General features: G+C 41.6%; 1 protein-coding gene across 2 annotated transcripts in view; it reads left to right on the top strand.

Annotated features, from left to right (window-relative positions):
- Positions 1 to 15,887, top strand: part of FECH (ferrochelatase) — a 34,194-nt gene that overhangs the window by 1,701 nt on the left and 16,606 nt on the right. For both annotated transcript variants that reach the window (XM_019640695.1, XM_019640694.1), the window contains exons 2-4: positions 6,240 to 6,369; positions 11,669 to 11,788; positions 13,334 to 13,482. In XM_019640695.1, the coding sequence (XP_019496240.1) occupies positions 6,240 to 6,369; positions 11,669 to 11,788; positions 13,334 to 13,482 (399 nt within the window). The remainder of the gene's footprint in view (positions 1 to 6,239; positions 6,370 to 11,668; positions 11,789 to 13,333; positions 13,483 to 15,887) is intronic.

Genomic DNA, 15,887 nt, shown 5'->3' with positions numbered 1-15,887 from the left:
TTTAGCTGAGCCATCCTGCTACCTGTTGGCAGCTCAGCGGCTGCTCAGCTCGGGCTGGACTCGAACCGCTGTTGCTCAGAGCTCAAACTCTTGGGTGAGCTCTTAACCAACTGAGCCACTCGGCCGGCCCTTATAGTGACTCCATTTTATTTCTTCACTCTATTCACCATCACCACCACCACTGGCATCTACTCTGGCTGCCCTCCCTGGTGATGGAGGTCACAGTGGGCCCATTGCTGCTCTGCCCTAGCCCCTGGCATCATCTGGTCCTTACCTGTCCTTGGCAGCAGGACCCACCACGAGGCAGCCTGGGCTAGTCTTCACTTGATCTTAGCCAAAAGGCCGAGAAGCGATGGGCTAGTCTTTTCTAGAGGTATTTGGAGAACAAATAAGACCCACTGACAACCGCACACATTTCTGATACAAACCCTGAATGTAGGTTGTGTCTACAGGATGAGCTGATGATGGGACTCTGGGTTAGACACTCCTGGTTGGGACACTAGCTCTGCAGCATTCCTGTGACCCTTAGAGCAAGGTGCTCGTCCTGGCTTGAGCTTTGGTAATTGTAAAAGGAGTCAGGTAGTACCTCATAGGCTTGCCATGAAGATTAGCTAGATATAGGTAAAGTCTGTAGCACGGGGCCTGGCATGCAAGTAGATACATCGAGTCCCTCAAAATGTTCAGTTACTATTATGTAAAAGACTGCCACATACTACCATGCTTAATTAGTGCATCTGAATGGTGACTGCACACAGAGCTGACTTATTTTGCTAAGAAGTTCCCTAATTCATCAATCTGGCACCTACGAAGAGGGAGTACAGAGAATCCACTCTGAACCTCCATATCTTATTACAGGTACCTTTGTTAGGGAAATAGTAAGGACCCAGTGTACAATGAGGATCAGGTCACTAAGGGCGCTGGAAGACAAAAGGCATTCTCTCTTAAGAAGAGGAAGCACAGTGGCAATAATGGGGCTGAAAGAAGTATCAAATTAACCTTTTCTTTCACTGACCCTTCCTGTGAGAAATAAAGTATGACAGGATCTAGATTTGAGGTCATGGAACAATATGAGAAACTTTAAATGATTTGTTGTCCAGGTTATATGTGACTTAAGTGGAAGGATTCAGAAACCACAACAGAAGTAGATTGGGCATCCAGTTGTATTGTGGACTCTGATTTTAAGATGTAGTTATAATTATAATACTTTAATCATCTTGTTTGATATGAAGGGATTAACATTATCTGGGTTAGGAAAAATGGAATAGTATTTCTAAAAACGAATTCTGAAACTAAGACTGGAACAGCAAAGTTTTACCCTCTTATGTTTTTGGCATATTACGGAATTAATAAGCTCCCTGGGATGGACTATATACCATATAATGTTTTTGTTTTGCATATTAGAAAGTTGGTAGAATAATGAATTACTTTTCTTGTGACTTTTTCTTTCCAAGTTTTCTACATTAAGGATGTATGTCTTTCATAATTACAAAAAAATATATAGAATAATAAAGAATATTAATGTTTACATCAAATTAGACCATTTTGGCTCCATACCAGAAAAATAACTATTATGTTTTTGAAGGCTTCCCTTTCCAAGTGTTTATTAATAGTCACAATATAGAACCTTGTTTCTCTTAATTTTTAAAATGGTATATATTTTTATAAGTACCTTTTGAAATAATCCTCATCTTCTATGTGATAGAAGGGCTTTATTACATATTTAAGTACTTGTGTACTGTGCTTTCTACCCTCTCCTGCCCCACCCCCAAGCATTCAAAATATTAAATAATTTGGTTTTGGAGAACTAACTGATACCCATAAACTTCTTAAGTGACAGGTATACTTTTTAAAAGAATTTTTATTTTCAGTTGACATACAGTATTACATTAGTTTCAGGTGTACAATATAGTGATTAGACATTTATGTAACGTATGAAGTGATCACCCTGATAAATCTAGTCCCCTTCTGACACTATAAGCAGTTATTACAATATTATTGACTATATTCCTTATGTTATACCTTACATCCCTGTGACTATTTTGTAATACCAATTGTACTTCTTAATTCCTTACCCTTTTTCACCTAGCACCCCCCAGCTCACCTCCTATTTGGTAAACCTCAAAATGTTCTCTGTATCTATGAGTTTGTCTCTGCTTTGTTTGTTTATTTTGTTCTTTAGATTCCACATGTAAGGGAGATCATATGGTATTTATTTGTCTTTCTCAGCCTGACTTATTTTACTTAGCATGATATTCTCTAGGTCTATTCATGTTGTTGCAAATGACAAGATTTCATTCTTTTCTATAGCAGAGTAATATTCCATTGTATATATGCACCACCTCTTCTTTATCCTTTCATGCATTGATGGGCACCCAGGATGCTTCCATATCTTGGCTATTGTAAATAATGCTGCAATGAACATATGGATGCACCTTTTTGATGTAGTGTTTTCAGTTTCTTCAGATAAATACCCAGAAGTAGGATTACTGGGTCCTTCTTTGTCTCTTGTTATAGCCTTTGTTTTAAAGTCTATTTTGTTTGGTGGTGATGAACTCCTTCAACTTTTTCTTATCTGGGAAGCTCTTTATCTGTCTTTTGATTCTAAATGCTAGCTTTGCTGAGTAATCTTGGTTGTAGGTCCCTTGCTTTTTATCACTTTGAATATTTCATGCCAATCTCTTCTGACCTGCAAAGTTTCTGTTGAGAAATCAGCTGACAGTCTATGGGAACTCCCTTGTAGGTAATTAACTGCTTTTCTCTTGTTGCTTTTAAGATTTTCTCTTTACCTTTAACCTTTGGCATTTTAATTATGATGTATCTTGGTGCATGTCTGTTTGGATTCATCTTGTTTGGGACTCTCTGTGCTTCCTGGGCTTGTATATCTAGTTCCTTTGCCAGGTTAGGGAAGTTTTCCCTCATTATTTCTCCAAATAAGTTTTCAATTCCTTGCTCTCTCTCTTCTCCTTCTAGTATCCCTGTGATGAAAATGTTGGTGTGCTTGAAATTGTCCCAGAGGCCCCTTAAACTATCCTCATTTTTTTAGATTCTTTTTTCATTTTGCTTTCTGATTGAGTGTTTTCTGCTACCTTATCTTCCAAAGCTGATTTGATCCTCTGCTTCATCTAATCTATTGTTGATTCCCTCTAATGTATTCTTTATTTCAGTTATTCTTCATTTCTGACTGGTTCTTTTTTATGTTTCCTATCTTCATTTTTATGTTTCCTATCTCTTTGTTGAAGTTCTCACTGAGATCATTGAGCATCTTTATAACAGTATTTTGAACTCTGCATCTGGTAGATTGCTTGTCTCCATTTTGTTTAGTTCTTTTTCTGGAGCTTTGTTCTGTTCTTTCACAAGTTTACTTTTGAGTGATTCACCTTTTGGGTTTGTCCAGGAGTTACAGAGTTTTGTTCTCTTATATCATCTTCTCCTGCATATCCCTCAGTTTTATAGCTTTTATAGTTTGTAAATCTTCCAAAGGTAGACCAGTTGTCCATGTCAAGAGTAGAATTACCTGATCTTAGTTCATAGGTGGTCAAGGCCTTACTGTTGAGTACAGCAGGTCCTCAAATAACATTGTTTTGTTCAAAGTCGTTTCATTGTAACATTGATCAGATGCCGTATGAACTTGACTTTAGTTTATATCAATTAGCCTATGGTAAAATTGGTTTCGTTATTCATTGTTTTGCTTGAAATCATGGAACCTATTGATGACACCAAGTGAGGATGATAGTAGTCTTACCTCTTGCTTAACCACATGTAGTGTGCCAGGCACTGTTCTTGGGGCCGGACATAGTTGTTGTTGTTTTTCTGTTCTTCACAAGAGCCCTGCAAGGTTGGTCTCATCACCATTTTACAGATGAGAAAAGTGAGACTTGGAGTGGCGTGGCGAGTTGCCCAAGCACTGCCACCCAGCTTGTTGGTCCTGTCAGGGATTTCTGCTCAGCTCTCTGTGGCTGTAGCACATATACTGTGTTCTGTGTTGCCTGTGCCTTTGGCTTTCTCTTCAGCTATGAGCTGAGTATATTCATGAATCTCAGTTAGTCCTTTGAATGATTATTTTAAACTCCTATAGTTAGATAAACACTAATCTTGTGATAGGAGACACTCTTTGTTTCTCTAGAACCTTCAGATCATTAGGGGAGAGGTGTATTTTAGAGAGGTCCTTGAGAAGTAGCTGTATTAACTCTTAAGTCCTGACAGGATCTGTGGTTAGCAGTATGACCCTGCACTGAGAATTTGTTCCACCACAGAGAAGAGAATTCTGTAAGCAGAGGGCATGACAATAGGTCAGCAGCTCAAAAAGCTACCTGCTCCCAAATTGTACTAGGAAATACTCATGCACTCGCTGGACTCGCCCCTCTCTCTCAACTCCTTTTTAAGGTTCACAGGAGGAATCATATTTTATTACCAGCAGTCATATTATGGGATGCCAAACTTCTATTTTCATACCCCATGGAATCTGATTTACTCTCGTTCATATAAGGAATTGCAGACATTGAGGCATGATTGAGAACTTGGTTAAATCTCATCATGCAGTTCAGAATTGAACGTGTCTGAAATAAGGAGAAGTGAGTTGGTTTGAGACTTCATGTGAGCAGAACTGAACTTCTTTATGTCCATCTTGGCACTTCCACTTTGAGTTAGGAAGGATTATTCAGCACAAGCTTGTGTAATTGGCTCTGTGGGGAATGGGCACAATCGGACAGCTGGAAATCTAAGTGGCCTGGAGATACCATTCTCCTATATTTTATAGACATGCTAGGTGATAAAAAATCAGAGCAGGTGTAGCCCCTGTGCTCTAGACACTTACCAGCGAAACTAATGCCAGCACTAATCATATGTGGCAGACTCTGTACAGAATGCTTCACTGCTTTTATCTGATATAATCCTTACAAGGATAGTAAGGTGTCATTATTTTACAGCTGGGGAAACTAAGGCTCAGAAATATTATAACCCAACCCCAGACGCATCGCTAATAAGTGGCAGAGCTGGATTCAGAATCAGAACTGCTGGCACCCAGCCTGAGTCCCTCACCAGGACACCTATGACTCACAGGGAGGAGGAGGGAAGAAAGAGACTGATCTTAAGCAGGTTTCAAACCTACTGGTTTGAGAGTAGGGAGGTCCTATGTACAGTGTGGGGCTACACCTGAGTGTGGCCCGTGGACTGCTCAATTCAGGTGCTTCTCCAGGCCCATCACTCATTCTTGTGGGGCCCAGGGCAAGAGTGCAACTGCAGAACCATTTATCGTGTGTGGGATAGCAAGCGAACAAACTGGGAAATACATTCTGGTCTCCTACACTGACAAATAGACCTTCCTAACAGCCTGGAAGGGTGAACTCTTGAACTCTTCAGAGTTCCTGCAGAAATGTGGAGGCCTTGGGAGACTTGCCAGTGGGCTGCAGGCTCCCTGATTCTCTTCCCACTGCTGGCTCTGGCCTGCACTGTGAAGAGTCTTGTGCATACACATGTGGACACTCCAGCCTGTGTGTTCAAGCTCCAGACAGCCACCTGTTGGCTACCCTTCAGGTCAAGAATAGCTTCCACTGATGGCGCGATCAGACCTCAGAAGGATGGACCCAGGAAAGAGGCCAGGAAGTGGGTGTGGGGTTTCGGGGGCAGGGGATTCTGGTCAGGAATCTGGGGTGTGTCCTCTGGGAGTCCATCAATCCTTGGCCGTGCAGACTGCATACCCGTGGGGTGGGGTGCAGCAGGATTAGTGCCAGAGTTGGCCTCTAAAGCAGAGGTGCCCCTTGTCAGGGTCTAAGAGCAATACTGGGGTCCTCAGTAGGGTGCTTTGTTGGAGAAAACATGTAGGCAAATCTGAGATCTGTGCACCTGGTGGGCCCGTGTCCACTCCGCAAGCCAGAGGCTCTTACCCTTCTTGCAGGCCCCTCACCTTTCCTATGAGCAGCTTGCTGCCATCAGTAACTTCCATAAGGTGCAGTGATTCAGGTGAGGGATCCTATCAAAATCTGTGGCCAAGGCAGGGAGAGGAGGTGTGTGGCTTCTAAACAGGCTCCGTGTAGGTCGTGATGAGCCATTCTACAGGGCGCCACTGTATCCCCTGGGAGAGACTTGAAATGCCTTCCCCCACCTGCACAGAAATGCTGGGAAAATCACCTCTGCTACAATATCTCTTTAAAATTTAAACCCAGGAGTTATGCTGTGAGGGCCTCTTCAAAAGAAATTACTTTCCAGCTAGATTTCATGCTACCACTTTAATTTTGTCACAGTGGTGTGTGGCAGCTCAAGGGCCCGTCAGCCATGGAGGTGCCAATCAGAAGCAGCCGCCGCCGCAGCAGCCGTCACAGAAACAGCCCAACGCGCCAGAAACCCAAAACCTCAAGTCCAACCAGGGAAGAGGTAGGTATGAGCCTAATTCTAGGTACTAATAAGGACTTTGCTTTATTGATGGAAAGGTGCAGGGAAAACCCAGGGTATAAAGAGCAGTCTGTTACTTTCTTGGCTTCCTTTCAATAGCCCTTAAACTGTTAAACAGATTTCACCCCCCACCTACCCCTTAGGGCTTAAAAAAATTTTTTTTTTATTTTTACAGATTTTTAATTAATTAATTTATTTTCCACCTTTATTAAGGTACAGTTGACAAATATAAAAATCCCACAGGGCTTTTGTTAAAGGACACAGAGTATGAACAGTATACAAATCATGTAGGAATTTAGCTCTGGAATATGTCACATAACAAATTCCATGTATGCTGGAAATGTAGTTATGAACCTAACATAATTATACCTTTGAAATGTATGTCCTGTACAGTATAGAGAATAACTAACTAATCCACCAAGATTTTCTATGGTAGACTGTACCATTGTTTTTCATCTGTTAACACAGTGACCATAATTGTAAATGACATAATATGATTCATTAAATAAATGAAGTACATGTTTCATGCCCCACCTCTGCTGCTTGTGGGTGGACGTCAGCAGGCACGGCGTTGTTGCTGGGTATCCTCTTTCATAGCAGAAGCCACAGCTGTTCACAAGCCTTCCTCCAGTGCAGAGGCAAAGGAAAACTATAAAGGACAATTATTTAGATGAGCACCTAGATGGAATAGTGCACTTGAACACTAAGCTGAGGGAAAGAAAGAAAGTAGCTGGGAACTACTTAACCCCTTGACCTTTCTGGTAGACCAGAAGTTCTTTTAAAGTTATGCAGCAAGGAAAATAAAGTAGTCTTATTCTGTGTTTGTTATTTTTCACAGTGTGACCAGGGGCACATTGAACACTAAACTGAGGTTTGTAGGGGATAAGGCATTAGGGATGGGGCCCCAAATCATCTCCTTTGAACTCTCTGGCTTCCTAAAAGATTGAATCTGATGAGGAAGACAACAAGCACACCATTGTCTCAGGTCTGGCGTGCTGAGCAGGGCACCATTCCCCTCGACCCCTATAGTCCCTCTTTTCTCACCTCAGTCACAGTAGAAAGTGCTTTAAGTACATAGGGTACTTAGTGTAACCTGAAGAACTGATTTGATGTGGAATCCTGGAAAAAAATTATTTCATTATAATGTTACCCTAGTGGCAAAAGTCAATAATATAAATATTAATTTATTTAAATTTAATTAAAATCTGAAAAAAATAGAAACTCTATTAAATAACTATATCATATTTATACAACATTAATGGTTTCATTTTAGAAATACAGACAGGCCACAAAAAAAACAGATTAAAAAAAATTACTGATAATCTCACCATCCAGTATTTTGTCTCTATATTTATATTTATTAATTAATATTCATTCAGTATATATTTACCAAAATGTGACAATACTGTATATATTTTTATAACTTCCTCTTTTTATTTACTAATGTCCCCATATAAATATAAATATTCTACATTATTTTAATAGCTTAAGATTATTTTATTAAATCATAATTTATTTATCTGGTCCCATATTCTGGGGCACATAGATTATTTCTAGTTTTAGATATTAGAAATGATTAAGTGATGAGAGTCTTTGTGAATCACTCTGACACCAAACATTTTGAAGTCATTGTGCTGTTTAGTGCCTGGACTAGACTAGACTAGACAGTATTAGACTAACACTCTTCTGGACCAGGGCTTAGCAAACTTGTCTACAAAGGGCTAGCTAGTTAATTTTTTAGGCTTCGTGGGCCATTTGGTCTCTTTTGCTGCTATTTAACTTTGTTGTTATACTGTGAGAGCAGCCATAGATAATATGTAAACAAATAAGCTATGTTGCAGCAAAGCTTTATTTACAAAACAAGCAGTGGGGGACAGGGTACAAATTTGGTGCATGGATTGTAGTCTGCCAAACCCTGTTCTAGAGGCATCATAGATCCTCAGGCCTATTACATCTTTTAGGTTTAATGAAGAGCTGGATTTGTTGTTTTGTTTTGTTTTCCTGACACTATATACAGAAGGTGCCAAAAAAAAGTATACACATTTTAAGAAAGGAAAAAGACTGTATTAAAATTGTAATACTCAATCTATACCAATAACAAAAGATGAATACAAATTATGTGTATACCTTTTTTGGGGGCACCCCTGGTACAGAATAGGATTCTATTTATTAACTAATGAGCTAAGTTTCTGTTATGTACCATTAATTTCAAAGGGAAAAAACCTCATGTTTTGAGAATTCCAAAATATAAAAATGACAAAACGCTGAAACCTTTTCAAGTGAGAAGTTTTAAATATGTTTTGCTGTATACACTTTTACATTTACACAAAGGGAACGTGGCCGTTCAGACCTTGGTCTCAGATGTGCTCTGCCTGGAGAAGTGAAAAGACAGACCCTCGACTAAAGCCTTGTACTTTACATTCTGGAAAAGAGGGGTGTCGGACTCAGGCTTTCTAATGCACCGTTTGTCATGCACAACATGGTTTTGAATTAAGTGCATGGATATTTAGGTATTTTCAAATCATGTGCATCTCTTTCATGTATAAGATCAAATCAACATGGTTTGCAAAACATGGATTTGCAGGGCAGGGTGACGTCCCATTTAAAGCCACTCTTGTTTTTAGCTCAGGTGTAGATAAGAAACAGTTCCAAATCCCGTTTGCACATTGACACCCTCTGTGGCTTAGGTAAGTCTCTTAGCCTGGGGTTTCCTAACCACTCATCTATTAACTGGCAGCAGTCCATGGAAAAACGCACTTAATTTATTGTGAGTCACAGATTTCGAGAGTCCACGACAGGTTCCCTGGAGAACAGTGGTGGTCTAAGTAGAAAGATTAAGGGAATATTACAATTTCACAATATAATGAATCTGGAATTTTCAGCTATCAAGAAAGAAAGCTAAACACGTTTGTTAATTCATTGATAGGACTTCTGGTCAGACGGGGTGGGAAAGTTAGAGAACGATGACACCCTTAGCATAGTTGTATAGTTTAATAAAAAGGAGATTAACCCCCTTCCTCTAACACAGTGGTCTCAACAGAAGGTTGGGGCATTTTGCCCCCTGGGACATATTTGACAATGCCTAGAGACATTTTTGTTGTCACAATTGGGGTGGGGTGTGTGCTATTGCCATCTAGTAATTAGAGGCCAGGGATGCTACCAAACCTGTACAGTATACCACACAGCCCTCCGCATCCAAGGATTATCCAGCCCAAAATGTCAGTGGTGCTGAGACAATGATGTGAAAGGTGAACTTAGGTAGCTTTTGTAATGGGGCCTAAATGAGAAAATGTAGACTTCATTGTAATGCAACGTTTCCCTTGCCCCAAGAATTGATGCTAATTTTGAACATTTAGGCTGAGAATTCAGATTTCTACCTCAGTCGCCTACCATATGCATGGTCAAGAAAACAGTTTCCACCTGTATAAATTTGATATCCTCTGCTGTCTAACGTTGCCAAACGTTGTTAACAATTGTGGGAAAATTGCAATTAAAATGTCATCATAATATCATTAGCTTTAGGACACATGAAGAGCAGTCTTCCAAACGAGACCTATCTCAGCAGGATTGGTTCAGTCACTGCGGTAGCTGGAGGTGGCCTTGATGGAGGAGATTTAGAAAGCGCATTCTTATCAATGCTGTTTTAGGTCGACCTCAGACTGGTTATGTCTCAGCTGCTTTATCAAGAGTGACTGGAGAATATATCCATACAATGAAATATTATTCAGCCACAAAAAAGAAAGAAGTACTGATTCATCCTATAACATGGATGAATCTTGAAAATTTTGTGCTAAGAGAAAGAAGCCAAACACAAAAGGCCACATACTGTATGACTCGGTTCCTATGAAATGTCCTAAATAGGTAAATCCGTAGATCCAGAAAATATTAATAGATCAATGGTTGCCAAGGGGGAGGGGGAGGGAGACTGGGGCGTGGCTTTACTGAGTACGAGGTTTCTTTTGGGGATGATGAAAATGTTCAGGAATTAGATACTTGTGATGGTCTCATACCCTTGTGAATATATTAAAAACCACTGAATTGTACAGTTTAAAATGGCAAATTTTGTAGTATGAATTATATCTAAATTTTTTAAAAATTAAAAAGAAAAAAAAAAGAATGGAAGAAACACTCCTGTGTTTTCTTTAGTTTCCCTACCTGCAGACTCTTTCACTGCCATCGCATGGCTTCCCATTCGCGGGAACACACAGACCTCCAGTTCATGGTCCCATCTCAGGCTCTGACCTCATCGTTCAGGGTCTCTGGTCCTGGTCTGGCAGCTCCCAGAGGCCTGTGGGATGCACTTGGTTCTGCTCTGCCCCCACCTTGCCCCCAGGCGGGATAGAGAACCAGTCCTGGCCTGCCTCCCTTTGGGCTCTGTAGACTCCAAAGTGCTCTGGATTTTAGAAGTTTTACATTTATGCATAGTCCTTTCTTTTATTTCTCAGAAGTTTCTTTACTTATAACTTCTGTTATGGAGTTTTGTTTTCTTTTAGCTTCTTTTTGCTCATTGGGCACTTGGTTCTTTAGCCTGATTTGAGTAAGTCAGCAATTTTTTACAGGAATTAACTGAGCAGTGGATTTAGAGGAAGGGTGGAGAGTTGAGAGTCAAGTAAGAAATGTAGTTTATCATAGCAGGAGAAGAAGTAAGGGCAGATGCTGGAGAAGGAAGCAGAGCACCAAGAAATAATTTGTCAGTGATAATTTAATTTAATAACCATCTAAAGAGAAAAGATCAGAGTGAGATATGGGCTGGTCCTATGCTCTGGAAGTTTAAAATGATAGGGAAATCCAGGGCTTCTCTGTGTACAGTAAACTTCCTACATGCACCAGATCATGCAGGTGACTAAGTACATTATCCATTAATTCTCACAACAACCTCTCTATTTTACAGATGAGGAAACTGGTTTGGAGAGCTCAAGTAACCTGTGTATCCATAAGGCAGTCGCATGAATAGCTGCTTCAGCCCCGACAAATTGGGTTTGTCTCTCAGTCCCCAAAGAACGGGATCTTTGTTCAGGGCTGACAGTTTAATAGAGAAACATTTCGAGCCCAGTGAAAAACAGTGCCATGGATAGAGGTCGTGGCCTGAGCTGGGACTGTGCAGAACTGGAGGCCTTGTGCATTCCAAGACAGGCAGCCATGGGTGTCAGTGAGCAGGTCTGTAGGGTTTTTACCTTTGCATCAGACAGATTGGATGCGAGTTTGCGAACCGAACCAAGATTCCGCCCTAGAGGAAAATAAAACGCGTTACAAATCAACCATTGCATTTTATCTGATGCAGGAAGCCGAAAACTGGAATATTAATGCTAAACATGGGAGGCCCTGAAACCCTTGGAGATGTTCATGACTTCCTCCTGAGGCTCTTCTTGGACCGAGACCTCATGACGCTTCCTATTCAAAAGTAAGATACATATGAACGCCTGTTCTTCTTCGTAACTTGTGCAATGCATCTTGGCCTACAGGTATCTCAGTCCTATAGTTTCAAAAAAAATAAGTGGTTCAGTGCATATTTGGTAGTGGCTAGAGTAGCAGTATGATTTTTTATTAGACATAAGAGGATATGGTGTTGGAAGAATTGCAGGGGAGAGAGAAAGTGAGTCAGTGAATATTGTCCTTGAGCCCTTTCCTCCCCAGAGCTCTGGAAATTACAGTTGTCTTGACAGAGCTGAAGTACCTTTAAAGATCTTCCGAGATGTACTGTGTTTGTTCTTGGCACTTAACAGGTGATTAACACTCAGGGAAGCAGTGACTAGTATTCATTTGTACTGCGAATATGGGTTGTTGCTGTCCTCCTCTTAGCATTCTTCCATCTCTCCTCCCTTCTCTTCTTTTTCTTTTAAAATCGGTTTTTGTAATGAAAAACTCATACACGTATATGATAAAAATACAATTAGTATAAGAATGTTTAGAGTAAAAAGCAGGTGTCCCTTTTACCTTAGACTCCAGCCTCCCAGTTACCCACCCCGGAGATACGCAAGCAAGCACTGTTACATCCAGAAACAGTCCATGCATATCCAAGCCTACATATGAATACTTATGTATATCCCTCCTTTTCACACAAATGTGAATGTACTTATGTACATTATTAGGTACTTTACTATTGTTTTTTTAAACTTTATTGGGGAACAGTGTGTTTTTCTAGGACCCATCAGCTCCAAGTCAAGTTGTTGTTTTAAATCTAGTTGTGGAGGGTGCAGCTGAGCTCCAAGTGAAGCTGTTGTCTTCAATCTAGTTGTGGAGGGCACAGCTCAGTGGCCCATGTGGGGATCGAACCGAAAACCTTGGTGTTATGAGCCTGCGCTCTAACCAACTGAGCCAACCTGCCGCCCACTTTACTATTGTTTTTGAAACTTAACAATGTATCTTGGAGATTATTCCATAATTTATTACATAGATTTGGCTCATATATTTTTCATGACTGTAAATAATTTCATTGTATGGTTGGACCTTAATTTATTTAACCAGTGCCTTTCTGATGGACATTTAACCTGTTTACACGGTTACAATGAACATTCTTGTCATACACCGTTGCTCACCTATGCAAGTGTATCTATAGGATTAATAGGCATTTTCCTAAATTAAGAGGATATATGCTTCCTAATGTCTCATATGTCCCAGTTCCTGCTAGATGCAGGCTCAGGAAGTGTTAGGATGGTAGCTAGCACACATCCAGGGTCTCTGCCTGGGTGTTTGTTGTGCCGATTCTCCAGGTGTGCTGCTGGGACAGCCTGTGGGGTGGAGGTGCCTACTCCTTTGGGGGTGTCTGGTTTTCTCCAATTTTGGCCAAAAGAGTGGGCCACCATCAGTGACCTCAAGCTTCCTAAAGGCTCGATCTTGGTAGGCTCTTCTGAAAATTTTGTTTATCTTCTTTTTTATTGAGTAGAAAATGTTTCTGAGGTTGCTAAGGTGGAATAAAATCCACTTATCTACATATTAAATGATTTAGTAAGCTGGCACCAATCATCGCCAAACGCCGAACCCCCAAAATTCAGGAGCAGTACCGCAGGATTGGAGGTGGATCCCCCATCAAGATGTGGACGTCCCGGCAAGGAGAAGGCATGGTGGAGCTGCTGGACGAGCTGTCCCCGCACACAGGTACAGTGTCTCTTACCTAACGGCTCACTGGGTGTGCCCTTCCAAAGCAGTTAGGAAACTCAGGACACTCCCGGATGCCAAATGTAGCTCTTTGTCCCGACAGCTCCCGATTTGTGTGGGTTCCTATGTGATGCACGATCACTTAACTCAGAACCTTTTCCTTTACCTCCTTATGTTGCAAATGAAAAAAGCTAAAGATTTGGAACATTAGTTTCCAAAGGAAGTTGGAGGTGTGTGTTAAGTTGAGCTAGGTTATAAGGAAGAGGCCATGTACCATAAGTAAAAGATGCACATACATGGCTCTGGGAAGACATTTGGGGGGAATGAATTGAGGCTGCTGCCCTTGCCTTGCCTTTCTGTGTGGATAGCTAATTAGATCAACATTTAGAGCGGAATGAGCTGCCTGTTGCTGCAGCCGTGAGACTCTCAAGCAACATTCAGTAACTGCTTTTCAGCTCTTGGCGATACCACCATTGTGAGGCATGGAAGTGGCTTGTCAGATGTAGCACTAAAAAGAGGATTGCACACATCTGACGACCATCCTCTCAAAATCTCTAGTGAAGATGTGCAGAATGAAACACTGACTATACAAATGAACTGTCAGTGCCATGTTTAATCTCATGCAAGAGACCACCGACTGCAGGACACACCATTATTTTTATGTAATACTAAGACACACACACACACACACACACACACACACACACACACACACACAGCCGCCAGTTACTTTTAAGACAGCATCTGTTGTAGGTACAGACCAATATGAGAAATGTGAAAACAAAAAATGTTCATCTGAGGACACATGAGACATATCAATTGCAGGTACATTTTAGGGCTTCAGGATCAGGACAAGAGTGGGACACAGGGGGTACTCTCCACACGAGCAGCCCTGCTAGGCACGAGCACCAGCATTCCGCTCTTCTCTGAGAAGACGTCACTGAGCGGCAGCTCCAGTTGCTCTCAGAGGCCAGTTTCCCATCGCACACAAATAAGGACAAAGGGCTCCAGCCCTCGGCAGAGCATCTCATTTGGAAAATTGCTCAATTGCGCTTTTGAATATTAGGTTTGCTTCCTGCCTTCGCTTGTGGCTCAAGGGCATTTCTTACACAGTTCAGCCACACATGCCACAATATATCTCCTAAAATGAGGGAAACTTGGCTGACCTCTACTCACACCTGCTTGATGGAGAACAGACTCTCTAGTCATTAACAGTTTTATCACGATCCAAGGTTTAGCATGAAGCCAACATGCAATTGCTATGTTGTCCTCAATGGGAAAAGGAGACGGAAAGATGCCGCTGTTTCCTGTTGACCCGTTAGTATAGCTAGTACCCGTCACCGTACAGGCCCCAGGAGGGTTGTCAGACTTGAAACAGGAACGTGCAATAGGTGGAGGGCATCCTTCTCACCGTCTCCTCCCTCTATGGGGAGGCTGCTGGGTTGTTCAGACAGACAAGCCAGCAATGGCCTCAGCCTCCCAGGTGGGCCTGGAAAGACTCCTGTGGAATGGCCTGGATTTAACTCAGTGTTTCACTTACTATCAGACATCTGATCATTTTGCTATGTGGCCACTTAGTACAAAGAGAGGAAGTTACAAGCATCTAGACTCTAGGATTAATTATTCCCTGCTTTGGTAGGGACCAAAGAATATTATTCACTTATTTCCATAGTCAAAATTGTTGTAAGAGTCATTTAAAAAAAACCAGTTATTAAGCCTTCTATCTTATGGAGACTTATGTGAAAAAAAAAAAAAGAAGCCTATTATTCTTCATTATAACTCAGGGAATAAGTTTAGGGTATCCACAAAGCCCAAACCAGCTCAGTGGCTTGGCTGTCCAGTCACTAAATCATGACTCGTGTGACAGGAAATCATCTTTCTTCCTTTCCTGTTCCGTCCACTCACCAATTTGATCACTCACCCACTCTTTCAACCACGAATTCCCACACCCATCCATTCTTCTTCCATCCAACCAACCGCCAGACATTTATGAGCACGGACCACATGTCAGGTATTGTGATGAGGGATAAAGGAGTGAATAAGTTACACCCTCGCCTCCACGGAGCCGAGTTTCCTGGTGGTTTTCACCGAGGCAGGGAGCGAATTCTCTTGGGTGCTGCTTTGGGTTTTTCTGGATCTTGGAAGCTTGCCAAGGGCCTGGTCCTGGGAGGGCTTTGGTACTGATGACCCTTTGGCACATGTCCATCCTCTGTGGCCCACAGTTGGCACCCTGTGAGGCAGGCAAGCTAAATTATTGCCTTATTCTGCATGGTAGATGACACCTGATCCTTTCAGTAGGCCTGATTGGGGGGATGCCAGAGTGGTATTTAATAAGGCCCAAGACCACCCACTCACTCATTCATTCATCAGTGGCCCACTGAGTGTGCTGCACTGTTCGATGCTGC

This window comes from Hipposideros armiger, unplaced genomic scaffold (genome assembly GCF_001890085.2).
Source record: "Hipposideros armiger isolate ML-2016 unplaced genomic scaffold, ASM189008v1 scaffold_52, whole genome shotgun sequence".
Classification (NCBI taxonomy): Eukaryota; Metazoa; Chordata; class Mammalia; order Chiroptera; family Hipposideridae; genus Hipposideros; species Hipposideros armiger.
This window is presented reverse-complemented; position numbering and strand designations above follow the sequence as displayed.